The following is an 18337-nucleotide window of genomic DNA, read 5'->3' as shown; positions in this document are numbered from 1 at the left end:
CTTCCGGCCCTTCTTGTGGATTGGCGTGACATTCGCCAACTTCCAGTCATCTGGGATGTCCCCAGTGAGCCAGGACTTCTGGTAGATGATAGAGAGAGGCTTGGCGAGCTCTTCTGCCAACTCTCTCATCACCTTTGGATGGAGTTCATCTGGTCCCATAGACTTGTGGGGATCCAAGCAGCCCAGTAGATCACTGACAGTTTCCTTCTGGATTGCAGAGAGAGTGTTTAGATTCTTGTCTCCTATAGGCTCCAGAAGCCAGCTGTCATCAGGATAGTCCGTTTTACTGTTAAAAACTGAGGCAAAGAAAGTGTTAAATACCTCAGCCTTTTCTTCATCTTTGACAATTACATTCCCGTCCATGTCCATTAAAGAATGAATGTTTTCCTTGCCCCTCCTTTTGCCACTGATGTATCTGTAGAAGGACTTCTTGTTATCCTTCACAGAGGTGGCGAGATTTAGTTCAAGTTGTGCCTTTGTGTCTCTAATTTTTTTCCTACATAACTTAACTGTATTCCTGAATTCCTCTTGAGTAGATAACCCTTTTTTCCATAACCGGTAGGCCCTCTTCTTTATCCTAATTTCCTTCAAAGTCTCTCTGTTGAGCCAGAGTGGTCGTCTTCCCCGCCGGCTCGCCTTTCGGCGATAGCCTGCTCCTGAGCTTTCAAAACTTGCTCTTTGAAGAATGTCCATCCCTCCTTGACCCCTTTGTTTTCAAGGGCTGTTTCCCAGGATATGCTCCGGACTAGTCTTCTGAAAAGGCCAAAATCTGTCCTCCGGAAGTCTAATGTAGAGGTTTTATTGACAACCCTCCTTGTGTCCCTGATTATTGAGAACTCTATTATTTCGTGATCACTAAGTCCCAGACGCCCTCCGACCACCACATCCCTCACCAGCCCCTCTCTGTTTGTAAAGAGTAGATCAAGTGGGGCTCCATCCCTGGTAGGCTCATTTACCAGCTGCATCAGGAAATTATCCTCAATACACTCTAGGAATCTCCTAGACTGCCTCCTCTCTGCTGTGTGGAATTCCCAGCAGATGTCCGGCAGGTTAAAGTCACCCACGAGAATAAGGGACGACGATTTTGAAACATGTGCCAGCTGCTTGTAGAAGAGTTCATCACCCTCATCCTCCTGGTTGGGTGGTCTGTAACAGACTCCCACCACAGTATCAGTCTTGTTGGCCTTCCCCCTGATTCTTACCCACAGGCACTCCACCTTATTATCACCTACTTCAATTTCTGTGGAGTCAAGAGACTCTCTAACATACAGGGCTACCCCTCCACCTCTTCTACCCTGTCTGTCCTTTCTGAAGAGCCTGTAGCCACCCATTGCAGCACTCCAGTCATGGGAGTCATCCCACCACGTTTCCGTGATAGCGACTACATCATATCTTTCCTGCTGCACGGTGGCTTCCAGCTCTTCCTGTTTGTTGCCCATGCTGCGTGCATTGGTGTACATGCATTTCAGCTGGGCTGCTGATTTGTCCCTTAACTTGCGCTGTCCACCCTTGGGCTCCTTTCCGGAGGACCTTGTTTCAACCCCTTCCCCCTTCGAACCTAGTTTAGAGCCCTCCTTATTAGACCCGCCAGCTTGTGGGCTAGAGTCCTTTTTCCCCTGTTAGATAGTTGCAGTCCAAATTTTAAATTTTAAATGAAAAATTCCCCCTGACACTGACATGTCAACTGCAAATCTCAAATACAGGTATTTTTTGAGCTAAGGAATGTGTATCATACAGGCCCAAGCTGGCAGGCATCTTCATCCCATGATCTCAGGTGTTGATCCATAATAAAAAGGTGTCTCTGTTCATCCTTAGGTGAGACTTCCAATGGTAACACCAAACTGACTCAGCCTCTGCTGGATAGAGGTGCTTGCCTGAAACCAACCTATTTGGTGCAGCCATGTGGTAGCAACAGACCACATATGCTGCAGATCTACTGCTGCATATCTAATTAGGAGTGAACCAGCAATTTAAAGACTATGGAAATTATTCTCATGCAAAAAAATTCTGAAATGAGCCACAGATTTCCTAGGAAGAAGGGAGGCAGGAAGTAGATTTTTGCTAAAATTTAAGCAAGTTATAATTCCTTTGTTCCTGATCTCAGGCTTTTTTTTTGTTTTTAGAGTTCCACTAACATTGAAGACAAAAAACTCCAAAACTCTATTTTGAACAGGAGTCCTGGAAGGCAGCTGGGCAGTCCTGGAAACATGAAATATTCTGCTACAATAACAAACCAAAAAAAGGTAACAACTGCTAAAGTGGCCCAGACATTTTAGCATCACTATCTGGAAAATAACTTGGCATCCAAATCCACAGCTTCATCCAAACAAAGAGAAGATCAGCTCTGTTTGCTACATCAAACATGGCTCAGATTTTTTTCTCTCTTCTTTCTAAAATGTAAATAGTTCCAGGCTCTTAAATAAATGAGCTCAACTTTGGTTATACAAGTTGTTTCATTTTTTCTCCAAAAGGGGATATAGATGTTTGTTTAAAAATTGTAAATAAAATATAAATGGAGATTTTCCATTGCACAGTGATCCTTTCCTGTAGGTAATGATCAGCACTGTGTCGATTTTTTTTTTCCTTATCTTACACTTGGGGATCACAGCATTATTATGGCTTCTTCTGAAGGGAAATTTATGAAAAAAAAAATACAGTAAGAGGGCCTTTACCTCTACTTATTCACTGTGACAGCAAAACAATGAGGTTTAAAAATGCAAAGAAAATAAATGCACTTAATTAGTAACTTATAATTATGCTCTTTTAAAAAGTACAGCTTTCTACTTATATGTGCTGTGTGGAATTTGTCAGTCCTAGAAAGGCTAATTAGTGAAAGAACAATTCTCAAAAGCCTTTCAAGTGCTTACTACTCTGTGCTGTTGGGACTGTTCCTAGGAATCAAGTGCTGCCTCTCTGGATTTTGTTGCTGCTGGGATTTTTGGGTTACAGCAGTGAACCTCCAGGATAAAAATACATCATGAAGTAACGAAATGACAGAAAGTTCACCCCAGCTACAAGCTGTGGCAAGTTGTTTTGCATATTAGTGTGGAACACTTTGTGCTTTCAAAGATGTAAAGCTAAAGCTTGTCTTAAGTACTTCCACAGAGGGATGTGAAGTTGGGCTTCAGGGTGTGATTAGCCAAGGGCAGGGGGGTTCTGCTCAGTCCTGCAGTGATGCTTCACATCCTTCCTACAACTGGCTGGAGTGAGGTGTCTCTGGCTTTGAATCTTTGTCTAGCATGGAGCAGATTATTGCTATTATTATTGATTTATGCCATGCCTGTCTGCCTCCAGCCTCAAAACACTTTACTAAGTTACAATATACATAGAAATCATTTCATGTCAGCCACCACCAGGCTGTAGCTTTCTCTGGAGGGAAACTGAAGGGAGCCATTAGGATGGTGCCTGCAACATTAAACAACAATCCAGGAGAGGAAGTAAAGAATACTGTGGCTCCTTAAAGCAAGGGCTCCACAGAATGCAGTCACTGAGCTGCCATCCAGCTGGGACACCAAAGTCAATACCCATTCACTGCGTGTGGTTAAAATTAAATCTCCTAATGAAGTGAGATGGTTTTAGTGGTTAGAGAACGAGTGCAAAGTATTATTCTTCTGTATTATTATTTGTAAGTTATACAGCTAACAAGGGAAAAGATCACACACAGGAAAATAGCAGTCAGATAATGTTCCAAGCCCAGTTTCTAAATGGCATTTGGGCAAGCAAAGCTTTGGAAAAAATATGTTTAAAAAAAAAGAGATGACATGGAAAAAAGGAATTGGCAGTTTCTCAGTGTTTTTAGGGTACTAAACTAAACTGATGTCAGTTTTTATCCCCAGTAATTCAGGTCTGGAGAAAAGAACATTATTAGCTTCTGTTAATGAGCAGGTATTCCCTAAACACTTCTGCAAATGGTCCTGAATTTTAATTTGCTTAGAAAAAGACATGGTAAAGTATTGAAGGGAAAAAAAAAATCCTAAGCTTATTTTTGTCCCTGAATTAGCCAAATGCTTAGACAGTCTTCTGGACAGGAGGTTTATGTATCTGCCTTAAAATATCCTCACACAATGTTATCAAGCTCTCCTTTCAGCACTAGTAATTGCTAGCTGGTTCTAATAATTCTTGTAAGTCATCATTTGAACAGTTCATTTTATAACCCCTCAAACTAGCGCAAAGAATCTCACTCCATAATGTAATAAACAATTCTGCAACCAGTGCCTAATTAATTCCCGAAAGTCACCAAAAAGAGCCATTAGTGATCTTTCTTTTTATCTAACCATAAATATGTAAGTCTCCTGGGACAAAGGATTTAAAAAGAACATTCTGGCAAAACTAACTGTCAACTTGATAAAGCATAAAATTATCACCTGTGAGGGTAATTCAAAATACAACAGCAAAGCTACTGAGTCTGATTAGAAAGTTAGGTCAGGTTGGATTCAATTTCTCTGAATGCTCTGCTTCCCCAGAAAAGGAGAGAACTGACATGGTACAAAACAGACTCAACCCAAATGAAAACAGAAGAGAAAAATACTGCAACCTTTAGGAAATTAAAGTCAATTCTATTTGGGAATTTGCTTTACTGTGCAATTATCAACAATCATTAGAATTAGAGTGTGGATGATATTTCAAGGATGTTTAAAATACATGTATTACCAAGAGCAGACTGATATTTACAAGAGAGCTTAAGTGTTTTAGGAGCCCAAGTATCATTTTCACAACTAAATCAGGCAGTAGGAAGCCCTTAAATGAAATTTAGTTTCCTGGCAACCCAACTCATTGCTGAAAATTAGATTTAGGCTTTAAAGGGCTTTGATGTTTTTGAAAATCACAGTTCCTGCAGCTCTACACAGCTGACTAGGTATAATACAGTAATTTACCCTTCTACTGAAGCTATCAGCAATGGAATAACTTTGGTGGCTTTAGTGATGTCTGGGAGGTTAATTTTTTTCTTACACCATAAAAAATTTTTTTCACTGCCTAGGCAGTGATGACTGGAACCTCTGACCAGAAGCAGGGGGAGGAAAGGAAGACAGAATCTGCTTCCCTAAATAAACTCCTGCAGCCCTTTGGGTGTTTGTCCTTGATGTCAGAGAAGCCTGTGCACCAGCATGTCCACCTTCAATGAGCTATTTGATTCTCAAGGGACTGAGGCTTCCTGAACCTCTCTGGTCACTCTCTCAGTGACACCCACACATGGAAATATCAAATAGACTTTCCCATAACACCACCATTGTGGTTCTTGCTATGTGGAAAGAAATCCAAGGTTCAAGTACCTCTCAAACGAGTTTTTAGTTATTAACATAAAGAAACAAACACAGCAGTAAGCATTAAGATAGTCATAGTGAAAATAACTAAGAGGAGTTTCAGTCTCCTCACTCTCTGACTTCCCTGGGGTGGGCAAAGAAGTCCTCAGATCTTCAGAACCCTGTTTTCCAGCCCCTTGACCTGTGGCAGGACTCAGGCTCACACTGGAAGATGGAGGCTGCAGATTGCTACACTGAAGAACTCACTGTTCCAAAAGTTTTACAAAACCTGGAAGTTCCCTTAAACACGAAGTTTTAAACTTTCTCGTTTTTGTTCTAATTTCCAATAAAGCTTTTTCTTTTTTTTAATATTAGAATTTCCTGTGGAACAGAAATTCTGTTTTGAAACCATTTCTATTCAACAGCACTATTCAGATGGAAGCATTTTCCTATTCATTCCACTTTGCAACTAACTGGTGCCACCCCAAATGTATTGCTCTTCCAAGAATGATGTGGCAGCCCTGGAATAGCTAATTAGTCAGGCTGTATGATGCCTCTGCCAAAAGTTTCAGCTTCCAGAGGCATTCCTTTAAGGAATGGTGGTGTGGGTTTGGCATTTACAGGGGTACACATGGTTTCAGGAGCCCACAGGCACCAAAAGTTAGTTTGTGTTTTAAAACTGCTCATCTCAGCCCAGTCATTGAGCTGATGTCCTAACCACAGTGAGTCAAGCAAACTTCTTCAAAGCACTCATGGAGAAAGCTTTTGGTTAATTTATTTTTCTTTTTTAATGTAATTTTTGTCTTTGGGGAATTTTTAAAGAAAATTCCACTTCTACAGCTATTAACTTGGGAAACAATTATAGTCAAATATTACTAGCACTGTGATATAATCTCTTGTAGATAAATAGCTTTGTCATTTAGCTCTCCAATTTTTATACTTTTGTTAAGATAAAAGAAAGATGTCTAAAGCCAGTACCTTTATACTTGGTCACCACAGCTGAGTTGACACTCAGAGGTTCTTGGAAGGTGACAGTGAGTGATGTACTGCTTGTTACCATGAGACAGACATTGGTTGGCGCCTCAGGGGCTCCTGGGAAAGAAGAGAAAACATCAGCTCTTCAGCACAACAAATCCTATTTAAACAATGTTTCTGAGTCTTCAAAGAACCCACTGAAAATCACCCTGCAATTGTGAGCTTTGGATTGTCGGTGTTTGTGTTCTCTGCCTTTTGAGCATTTTAATTAGTGACCCTGCTAACAATATCCTGCAGACACCATTTGTTTCTATCATGGTTTTTGGCTCCTTTCAGTTCAAAATATCTTCCTGCATATATGTAACCCAATAAAACAGATTCATGCTAATTATGTCAATTAGAAGCCCCTATAAATCTCTCAGGGTGGGCAGGAGGAGAGAGAAAGGAAAAAACCACGAAGAGCTAATTAAACCTTTACGGTTTCACTAACAAACTCAAATTTATCAACTAACTGAAAACATTTTTACAGTATTATGATTCAGAAACTGCAAACACTACAGATTTTTTTTTTAAAGCTTACTTGACAGAATATTGATCAGACTTGATTCAGAAATCAAATACAAAATGTCATGACTGATTTTTTAAAATCATCATATTAACTCACACTACCACTCTGTTTCCTGTGTCTAGTATCTAATACAAGGAGCACTATATTTGTCTTGAAGACGTGTTCTTAGAATACAGTGAAGAAAAATATTTGTAAATTCATTTGTATGTCTGGAAAAGTGTTAATGGTAACAATTGATGCTCTAACATCAATTTCCTTCTGATTCTTGGGAAGGCCCTTTAATCATAGCCCTCAGTTTTCCCACCCTAACATTCATCTGTTTCAAAGCAGTGCTGTGGGGATCGGTTAGTGAGTTAGTGAGAGCATCTTTATCTTCTCAGTTGTAGAATTCTTTGAATTTTGCAACTGCATTCTTCTACTTACTAGCATGCTGGTAGCCTGCTTTCATGCGTTTGTACAGCCTGTATCTCCATTCCCATGCTTTTAGTTGTTTCTCCTTTTCTGTGCTGTCTGTACCCAGGCCTTCATTCACCACCTGTGCAGACAGTTCAGTAACTCGTTGCTGGGCTTCCTGGACCAATGTACTGAGGTGCACTGACCTGCTTTCCATGGTAACAACTACCAAGAAAAGAGAAAAGTAAGGAATTGCTTGGTGGACTTAGGTGACAAAATACTGGCCCTATGCATGTAACACAGTTAAGATCAACTACTTGAGCACGCCAGTTTATATCTCTGAAGAACCTGGCCACTTGATGGCATGAATAAATTGAGCAAATTTTCCCTTACAATATCCTTCACATGCTTAAAAATGTCATAACTATAATGAAATTGCATGCATGTTTTACGTTTGTGAAATATGAAAAATAAGCTAAAATATAAAGCATTTGGTTTGTATCCAACCCCTACTTTGCCATGGTACTCTAAGTTCTCATAGAAAAAGAGCAGTCTGTAGTGGTTATAAACACATACAATATATAAATCTCTGCAGGTGAAGAGAGATCTAATTGGCAAACTTACGAATGAGAATTTTGTGCCTGAGGGCCACGGCTCATATAGAATGGATCTCTTTCCAGGCTTTCTTTCTTCCTCAGTTTTACCCACATAACATCTAATTAGTCCTATGACAGGCTGGACAGATTGTGAGCAGTTTGACACATGAAGATTTTGTTTTTCTCCAGCACTCAGAATAATTTTAATTTGACTCTTAGCAGTTCAGATTGCCTGCAAGGACTACTGCTTGCTACAGAAAGAAGAATATTAAGATCATCTAGGTTACAAATGAAAATAGGTTTGATTTTATAGCCCAACTCTATAAGACTACCCTAAACCAGACTCCTGATTATCTAGTAAAATGTGGTGAATCAAACCTTATTTTCAGACTTGATCTTAGCCTGAAATTCTTCCAGGCCTAGCACAAGCAGCTACTCTTAGCAATGGTAGGAAGCTGCTAGGTAGGGACATCCAGGCTCTTGGTTTCCCTGATTTTTACAGGAAGAGCATGAACCTTGCATAGGATGCCCTAATCATTCACTTGCATAAGTCAGGAGCACCAGACCTTCTGAAATGTCAAACTGTACCTTACAAAGGATCAAGAGTTTAACAGGGTTTTGACATCGAACCATCACATGAGTGAAAATTTCTGCATATAAGAATGTGCTATTCCTAAACTAGAATCATAGGACTATGGGACCACTCAGGTTGAAAGGGGTCTTCTCTGGTCCAAGCTTTGTGTTCAAAACAGGTATGGGGTCAGACCAGGTTACTGAGGGCATTACCCCAGCTGGTCTTGAAAGCTTCTGAGGATAGAGGTTATACAACTCCTCAGGGCAACCTGTTCTGCTGCTTTACTGTCCTTATAGTGGAAAAGGGGTTTGTTTTATCCAGATAAAACCTCTCCTTTTAACTTTTGCCCTCTGTCTCACATAATAATGCCACAACTGAAGTTTAGCAGAGTCTAAGAATAACCCTGCATACTAATGTGAAAAGTGCCAGGGGATCTTTAAAGCCACAGGAGGTGAGCAAAGATTTAGTAAACGCCTCTGACATCCAAAAGGTTGTTTTTTTGAAGAATGTTTGTCTCTTAAGACTTTGCTTGCAGAAGCTGGCTTGAAGCCATCATTCTTGAAGTTTGATCATTCTTCATATGGACATCAGAGACATATGGCCAGGCTTACTGGAATCTGCTGGTATCCTCAGGACTGCCTGTTTACTGAGGGGCCAATGGTGATCTGGTTTCCTGGATCCATGCCTACACTAAGCATGCAACACATCTGAGAGCACAACAGGACTGAGAAAAGAGATTTATGTGCCAGAACCTCAGGTGATTGAGAACTGGCACTGGTTCAAGTTCTCACTAAGTGTCTTGCTCTATCTCTTTAACCAGGATCCTGATCCATGATTGTCAGGTCTTGGGAATGTGTCCACTCAGCCACTGGAAATTTTAATCTTATTTTTATTTGGGTTCACATGAATAAGCCAAACCAGACCTTAAGTATGTGACAAATTAGAGTAAATGAAAAGGTAACACAGTGGACTTTACCTCCTCTCCAACTAAATTAGGATCATAAAATGCTGGACTCTCTGATGTTTTTTACTTTGTGAGAGATAACATTTATAAAGTCTGAACTCCATGTGGAAATGAAGATCATAGTTTTACTTTCTGTTGCTTTGTCTGCTCTTCTTCCTATTCCAGGCATCAATCCAGGTGATACAGATGGAAGCTATCTATCCTCCAGATCCTCTTTTCTACACCATTAGGTTTGAGGCTCTAATGAGATTTCAGCTGAATCACTACAGTGCAAATAGTGAAGAGCTGTTAAAATATTCTTGGTAAGAAGCTTTTTGTCTGCACTTGGACTAGGGAATTCCTCTACCTGATGTGTGCATTTGTCCTACACACTTCCAGTCAGATTAAAAGATGCTTGAATTAGGATGAGTCAGAAGATGCTCCAAGAGATGCTCAAAATTGGGGTGAGTCAGAATTTTATTTTGGAATTCCCCCCCCTGCCCCTCAGCCAAGGGAAACCTTGCTCAATTGCCCATCAAAGAGAAATAAAAATGCTCTTGGCTTGGTTCTGGATTACATTCTTGCAGCCCTGAGATCATGCAAACAGAATGGATTTCATTCCTACAGGGTTGGTGAAGTAGAGAGAGCAAAGCAGAAAGACCAGAGAAAATAGAAAGTGACTGCTGTCAGTCCTGCAAGACTGAAGCCACACATAAAACAGCTGTGAACCTTTGTTTTGAGTGCTGAAAACAATTTTTCACATTTTGCTCTCAAGTAGCAACCATAAACCCTTAAGGTAATAAACCCAAACCAAACAATCGTTTGCTTTTTATTGAGAATGCTTCATCCATTATTTCAATCAGAAAAACTAAAAATCAAGATAAGTGAAGTGGAAATTTGGTGGGTATATTTTGAAATGGAAATGAGGTGGTTATATATTCATATTCTCTGTGTTCATAGGCATGTTTGCATTAATTACAGGAAATGAATACTAATTTATGATTGCCCCTGCTCACCATCAGACTGCATTTATTTACAGATGAGGTCAATGAAAAATTAGTTTAGTCTTTTTTACTGCTGTTTAGAACACTCAAGACTGTGTTTTCCTCTAGATTTGTCATGGTTAATGAATGTTGCTTCAGCAGTCAATCATGTACTCTAAATGCTGTCACACTTTTTTTTAAAGCCTCAGTCATGAACCATGACAGAAAAATAAACAAATAAATATAAAACTAAAAAACTCTTTTCACTGAGCAGCTACACTATGCAAAAATCTCCAGGGAAGGTTAAAGGAGGCCAGAATAAATGATAATATAAGTGCTGTGGACATAGAAAAGCAATAAAGGTGTACCAACACTGAGGGTCTGGCAAAAAAACTCAACACACATGCACATGCACACACACTCTCCAGTGAAAAAAACTGGCAATGTGAGTAGCCTCAAGGTGCAATTTCCTGGAGCACTGAGATTGACATGCCAGCACTAAATGCTGTTAATTTAACTAACTTCAAATTAATGGCAGAGTCTGCAGTGGCTGAACCCCTCAAACACAGTCTCATTATAGCCTTGCTGGGAATGTCCTAAATATAGGCATTGACAGTTTAAAACAAATTCACATACATTGGTGTATTTTTAGACACAAGTAAGGCGTCAGAGTTTGTGTCATGGTATATGGTTGATTAATTGGGTTGGTAAGTCACCCACTAACCCAAAAACTGTGCATAAAAATGCCCATGAAGGGATACAAAGGATAGTTTTATAACTACAATATGTAGTTATAAGAAATCCTAGTATTCCAGTAAAATGAGAAGCACTGTTTTGTGCTTAGATTTTCTCTGGTTCTGTAGAACTTTGAAATTCTCATTTAAGTGGGATTTTAAGCCATTTGAAACAAAACCTGTCTCCTGAAGGCAACATAGCCAAAATCAAAAGAATAATAAAAATAAACCAAGGTCTAGACAACCAATTGTCCTTTCATTTTTTATGACAGACACTATATTTGAGACCACAATTTTTGAATCACTCACTCAGTTCCTGTTTCCATGTTTTTAAATATTTTCTTTTCTCAGCACTGGTATTAACTTAGCTGCCCCAGTATTAAATATATTAGAAGCTCAATTTAATTCATCAGCTGGTGGTAACTGACATAGAGAACAAAACAGATCTACTGAGCACACATTCAACAAGCAGGTATTGCTGCAAATGTCCTGCAGCACTGTGGTTCTATTGCTGGTACAATCATCTTTATGATAAAGCCAGATTTTGTGTGCAATATAATTAATTTACCAAAACAGCATCAAACCCACTCTCCTATAGGCAGTTACAATTAAATTTCTGTTATTTACTTACAGTGTGGGCTTTCCTTTGCCCCAACATGCAGAAGGGTCCTAGCAATAGGGACATTGTTTGTCAAGATAGCAATATCCAAAGGAGTCAGTCCCTCACTGTTTGGTGTGTTCAGGTCCAGTTCCTCCAGTGTGTATTGATAAAGAAGAATCTGAACAGCATCCAGATCTTGCTGCTCTACAGCTTCAAACATAGCTTCATTGCACTGGAAATTCTGTGTAACAAGAAAAGCAGAAATTCAGTAAAAATTTACAAATGTCAGTGTTTTAAAAATAAAGAAAATTTGGTTTTTTTGTGAGATCACTAGGAAATACTGATCCTCCAGCCCCATCTTAGGTTCATCTAGAAACATGGAAATTGTTTGCAGCAGAGCTGAGCCTGGTCTTCCTCTGGACTTTGGTGGTCTGCAAGTAGTTCTGAAAACTGAAATCCACAGCTCCACCTTGGACTTTGGTCAGTTCTGCAGGGTTCTTTTCAGTTGTAGTTGAAGTTAAAAATGTCTTCAGAAATTCTCAGGCCTGACAGAAATCTTTTGGTCTACTGTTTCACATGTGAAGCATTGGTACCACACTAAGAAACTGCAAAGCTGATGTTATCTTAGAGTTTTAGGGATCAGCAGAAAAAAACACATGTACATAAAATGGTCTTTACCCAAAATTGTTGATATGAAATAATGAGATACTTGTGGCAGACTACTCTGTAAAGATCAGATGAACTATCCAGCAGTAAAGCAAATCTAGGAGAGTAGTGTTGACCTGGGGATCTACTTTTTAGATACTTAAATACAAAAGATAGCTTGTGCTGGAGAATTTTTAATTTTTTTTTGCAAATTTCCACACAGAATAAAAGACAGTAGTGAAGCAAATGCTTCATTGAATGGGTCTCTATCAAATTCCTGTTTTCAGATTCTACTCCAGATTTTAAGATTCAGATTTAATTTCATTCTCAAGTACTTGGATTATGCTTCAGTGCTAGGTGCAAGTGAAAAAATGTAGAAAAAGATAAATGGTAATCAGCTTGGTTTATTCTTCTGTATCCACCCCTCTGTTCAAGGCAATAAATTGTCTTTAGGGACATATTCTGTTATTGGAGAGGGCACAAAACTCCAGAAAATTTCAGAAAAGAGGCCAGCACATATTTCTCTTATTATAAGGTAAAACTTAATAATGACAGAATTTTTTACTGCAATGCAGAAGCATTTCTTTTCATTACAGAAGCTCCACATGTCTGCTGGCTTGCTTATATAACACCTGAAATCAGAGATCTTACTCTTATTCTGGTGTTTGTCCCTACCCTGAAGGGGTCAGAGGGGTTGGCTAGAAATTAAAAGAATTTAAACTAATTTTAATTACAAAGTATTCAATTAACAGTGTGATTCTGATACATACTAAATATCATCAGCTCCCACTCAATCAATGATATATAGTTAGCAGCTTATGTCACCTGTCCTATGTACTCAAAATTCACAGAAATAGCTCATTGATGTTTCACCTAAAGAGGAATAAAACAAGTGTGGTCTTTCACTCTTTGAAACTTTGTTATTTTAAATGCAGAACTGTGAACTGATATAGATTAACTCATAGATATTTTTTAATAGAAATTATAAAAAATGCAAAATATATTCACTAATTCTCAAAAAATATATATTCACATTCTAAAAAGCATTAATTTTATCCCATTTTACACCCATTTTGAATTATTATTTTTTTTATTTTGGAACTTCCTCTATGCTGTTGTTTAAGGAAATGAAAGCTAGTTATGTTTCATAAGCATCTGCTTCTTGGTCCAATCACAAAACAAGCAAATTCTATTACTCTTGTAACTGATCTCAACCAGGAAAATCTACTTATTTAACAGTTAATTCATAAACAGCTTGCTACAGAGAGAACTGGTTGAAGTAAATTTAATTACTATGTTAGTTTTCATTACTTTTAGTTAAGTTAATTTTAGGAAACACTGGCCAACAGACTGAGAGCTGAACAAGAAGATACAGCTGATGATATTACTCAATGAACCTAAGTGCATGCTCAAGTTAATTCCTCATATGTTCTCCTGCCAGCTAATCTGGCAAAAATGTTTCCTCAAAAGAGGAAAAAAAAAAAAAAGCAAATTTCTGTTTCTTCATTTGATTAGAAATCTGCCTGGAAAATCTGCACTAATTCAAACAAGGAACAGCACATGAATTTTATAAGCTACTTCATCCAATCTCAACAACTATGAGACTAAGTTGCAAATTCCAGGTTTTCCAAATGAACGATTCTGACAAAAGCAATAGCCTGAAATACTTGGGCAAGTCTTGTAACAGCAAAGAGTGGAAAAACCTGGGAATTGTGATATGGCCTTTCTGAGGCATCCACACATCCCTCAGGCACTCAGCAGTGCACACCTGACCATGCCACATCTATTTCAATCAAAATATCAGAGACAGCAAAGTATCTGCCACGTTTTTATCTCTGCCAGTGAATTCTCCCATCTGGAAATCTGCACCAAGCCCAGCTCTCCAAGTCCAGAAGAACATTCCACATAACTGACCAACTTTCCCCCAACTATTTTCTTTCACATAGAAAAATAAGATTATGGCCTTTTCTGCAAGAAGATGATCATATTCTGTGTAAAAGACCCTCTAGTATTGCAGTGTTATTCAGACATCTGCAGGCCATGGGTAGGAAATTTAAACAGGGGTAAAACATAGCATCTTAAGACCCATTCCAGTCCAATTTCAGTCAATTTCAGTCCTGCTGGTACACTCACAAATACTAACAAGACCCTTCTGATTTCTGCTTTCATTTGCATTTACTAGATAACTTTCTTCTGCTCTGAGAAGGCAGAACCATTGAAACTGGAAAAAGAAACTCAGTAACATTAACAAATGATCAGGCAAAGTTTAGGGGCAGTTTTCACATTACTTTTTCCTTAACTCAGTCCTGCAGCCTCTAATCATGAGCTAGACAGCTGTGCTATGTGATTAATTTATTTAGGTGTTACTCTGATGCACAAATGTATATACTGAAAAGGACTACAGTATTGCTTTGCAGTAAGTAATAACCATGTTCCAGTAAGTGATTCAGTGCTGGAGTGTTTAGAAATGCAATCTTATGTAGCTTAATTAAAATGAAGTGCTCCTTTCAAGATATTTGCTCTAGGCTTGACTGAAAAAGTCCACTATGTGCTACTGGAGTTGGAAAAAACATTAAAGTAGTTTCTGCAAAGACTTGTTTTGATAAACATTAGTTCAAGAATAAAGCTATTTTTGGACATTGCTATGTCTGCAGCAAGACAACAATTTACTGAATGGAAAGTGTTGCACAGCAAGAGAGAATGGAAAGAAAACTCCTCAGTAGCCAAAGCAAAAAGAAAACAAATTTGAAAAAATGTTGTTCACTTGTCTAGAGACAGAATTTTAGTCATTGACTTAGATCTGTAGTACAGAAATTCAATGATTAAAAAATTACATTGGTTACTTGACCAGTGGTATTTCTACCCTTTCATTGATTGTTCCTCATTATTTCCTTGGTGGTTCCTTATTTATTTCCACAGAAAACTGTGAAAACAGGCAGACCTTACTCCTAAAATGAAATCATCACTTGTGTCTGGGTAGCTTTTCTTCAGACTGCAAGAAGGTCAGATCTTATTTTTACACATAAAGGGTAAGTCTGGGAAGAATTGGTCGGGGAACAAAGTGAGATGATGAACTCTCCACAGATTAAACAGAAAACGATTAAGAAGATCAACAGGACAGGAATCTGGGAGTTTGATAGATAAATATCAAGTCATTACCATTGAGGTCTTACGCAGACTGAGCCTGTCTGACCGAGCTCTGAAATACGCTTCGTCAAAGGACGTGTGGGTCCCCTTCAGCTTCTCCGAGAGGTTCCGATAGAGCCGTTTGGCAGCGTTGGGAGAGGATGGCACACTGTTCTTTTTAGTCTGGAGGAGACTTAAGTTATGCATTTGCTGTGTCATTTTCAGCTAGTCCTTTCTGGAAGAAAAACAACAGCTGTTTAACAAGGTTTGCTCCACTAACAGAACAGATAAGGACTGGGAGATTGAAACACACATTGCAGGACTTGTATGGCAAAAATCACCTTCACACACACACAGCTTTCCAACACTCAGAAGCACTTTTTGGGGCTTTTTCTGTGGTAAATTGCTTTTTACGGAGTTAGTCTCAAAGATTTCTATAAAGAGGGAGTATTAAGGATAGAAAATAAAACAGGTCATGCTCAGATCTGTTTGCTCATTTGTGTAAGGAGAAGTTCCACTTCATGAGGGAAAATGGCCTTTTGACAGAGTTCTGGTAATACAAGTGTCAGAAAAAATGGCACCAAAATGTAAATGTTGCTGGATAACACTTACATAGTCTGTGCTTTGTCAGTACAATGGTTTCTTAGAAAAGAACTGAAGCAAGTGAGAGGAAAAATATCTACTTCATTTCCTACTGAGAAGCTGCCTCCTCCCGCTAGTGGACAGGCCCTGGTTTTATCTATATATTTTAAAACTTTCTCCTGTTCTGTTTGCCCTGTCCATTTAGACCACAAACTTTCCAAGAGGAACTGCTTCCCCTCCTAAGACCATTGTGCCTAACAGGATTGCCATATTATCACATAATTAAACAATACTTGTATGCTCTGTCATTGCAGTAGTTTTTCCATATTATGAAAAGCAGAATTAAGATTGAACTCCCTAGAAATACTTTATGTTGGGATAGTTTTGCTTTTCTGAAGGGACAGGGAATCAGATATGACCCAACTGTGAGCATGAGAAACTATAACCAGGGATCTCTGTAAGTGACAAGGTGACAAAAATGTGCAACTTCTTCACATTTCCTTTTTCCCTGCCAAGAGTGTGTAGACATTTCTAAGACAGAATTTCTGTCTAGAAGACTTCAAGAGTTGTAATAGTAAATCTGGCTACCCTTTCAGACTACCTTTTCCTGGAAATGAGCTTTAGATTCTTTCTACTATGATTCAAATCCTGTAACTTTCTGTTTTCATGGTCTCAGGTGACATGTAAGCAAATCAGGCTGCAGTTTACAATCTGCAATTTACAATCAGAAAAACATTTTTTACTAAACCCTTGCCCTGCTGTCAGGGCTGCTCATTGGCATGAATTGGTCCTTAAGATTAAAGACACCACTTGGGTCTCATAAGCTGTCTACATTTTCCTTTCTCATTTGTTAGTTGTGGTGAAGCAGACATCCTGAGCACAAAACTATCTGATTACAAGTTATCTCACATATTCTCCAAGCTCATGGGGTATTGAAGAGACATCAAGTCCCTGAATGAAGAGAGACAGAGTCAACATAATCATATGTGATGAGAAGACTTCGTTAAATTAGAGCAACAGTGTGTGCCATCAGAAAAAGGGGATTATGTGAGCTGCATCCCTGAAACTCATCTGTAAGGGTGGATATGGTAAGAAACAAGCTCTCTGAGACTCAAGGAGAAACAAAACTACACTGATTTTGAACTCTTTTCTATGATGTTACAGAAAAAATGTGAAGCTTAGACTGGATAGAAAGGCTGAGTGGAAACCAAGGAACAGAGCAAAATACGTTTAATCAAGGTCTCTCCTGGGAAGTTGCTTGTTAATGACAAAGTAGAGCATAACACTCAAATTATCATCACCAATGCCAACTCACAAATGTTCTAGATATGCCAGAATTTTTTGGAACCATGTGCTGGAATCAGTGTGGTTTAGGCTTCACTGTAAGGAAGTTGCTACTAAGTTTTAATATTGGACAAACTTAGAAGACAGCCTTTTGTTTTACAGATGCATCTGAGGAACCATTTGGAGTATAAACATGAAATAAAATTCTTTTTTGGATGGTCAAAATATTTCACCTACATCTGCCTCTGTTTAGTATAGCTTCAATAGTTCAGCTTATTTTCAGATATTATAATAAATATGCTTAAGAATGAGTCAATTGCCCCCAAAGCTGATAACCATTTTCCACTGTTCCATGTTACTGATATTTTAAAGAAACTCAGTAATTTACCAAATATAAAAATAGCAATTACAATAATTTCTCAGTTATTTAGACCAACACTTTCATTAGCATGTAAGGCTACTGATTGTCCCACATAAATGTCTCCTCTTACCTCTGTTTTCAAAAATTTCCTTCTTCTATCAATATAGTTCAAGAATCAGTCCAAAATTGTGGGTAAAAATTGGCCAATAAATGTCAGGCATGTTTGTAAGGGCAGATTCAACTTCTAAAATCGTTTGATCCCAAGAGTACAGTCACTGAACACCAAATACCACAGAGTTAGCAGTAAACTTATGAGTTAAAAAACAAATTTGCATAACCAAGATGAGGACAAAAAGGAAGAGCAGACCTGTGCAACACTCCACTGGGCTTGCTTTCTGATGACATTTTTTTTGTCATGAAAAGGAACAGACTCACCACCTCTGAGTGACACAGTATTACAGCATGGAGAGATTCCAAGCTTCATCAAGCTTGAATGACCATATAAAAATTGCTGAGAAGCTGTGTAGACATTTAGAAATTTTACATTAAATAAATTGTGTGTATCTACCTAGTAGGATTTCTCATACCTATTTTGGTATTATTAAAATCAAAGAAGAATACCAGTGTTAAAGCTGATTTGGCTCATGCTTTTTTCCTGCCTAGACTGATAGATTCCTCCTTCCATCTCATTAAACCAAACTACCTCCTTGCTGACTTCAGGTCCTTAAGTTA

General features: G+C 38.6%; 1 protein-coding gene across 1 annotated transcript in view; it reads right to left on the bottom strand.

Moving 5' to 3' along the window:
* Positions 1–15609, bottom strand: part of ANKFN1 (ankyrin repeat and fibronectin type III domain containing 1) — a 53668-nt gene extending 38059 nt beyond the window's left edge. Inside the window, exons 1-4 of the mRNA XM_030461921.1 lie at positions 15412–15609; positions 11638–11848; positions 7207–7401; positions 6219–6332 (exon numbers count right to left, since the gene is read on the bottom strand). Coding sequence (XP_030317781.1) covers positions 6219–6332; positions 7207–7401; positions 11638–11848; positions 15412–15597 — 706 coding nt within the window. The 5' untranslated portion in view covers positions 15598–15609. The remainder of the gene's footprint in view (positions 1–6218; positions 6333–7206; positions 7402–11637; positions 11849–15411) is intronic.
* Between the last annotated feature and the right edge of the window lie 2728 nt (positions 15610–18337).

This window comes from Calypte anna, chromosome 18 (assembly GCF_003957555.1).
Source record: "Calypte anna isolate BGI_N300 chromosome 18, bCalAnn1_v1.p, whole genome shotgun sequence".
NCBI classification, from domain to species: domain Eukaryota; kingdom Metazoa; phylum Chordata; class Aves; order Apodiformes; family Trochilidae; genus Calypte; species Calypte anna.
Note: the sequence above shows the minus strand (reverse complement) of the source record. Positions and strands in the feature narration are given on the sequence as shown.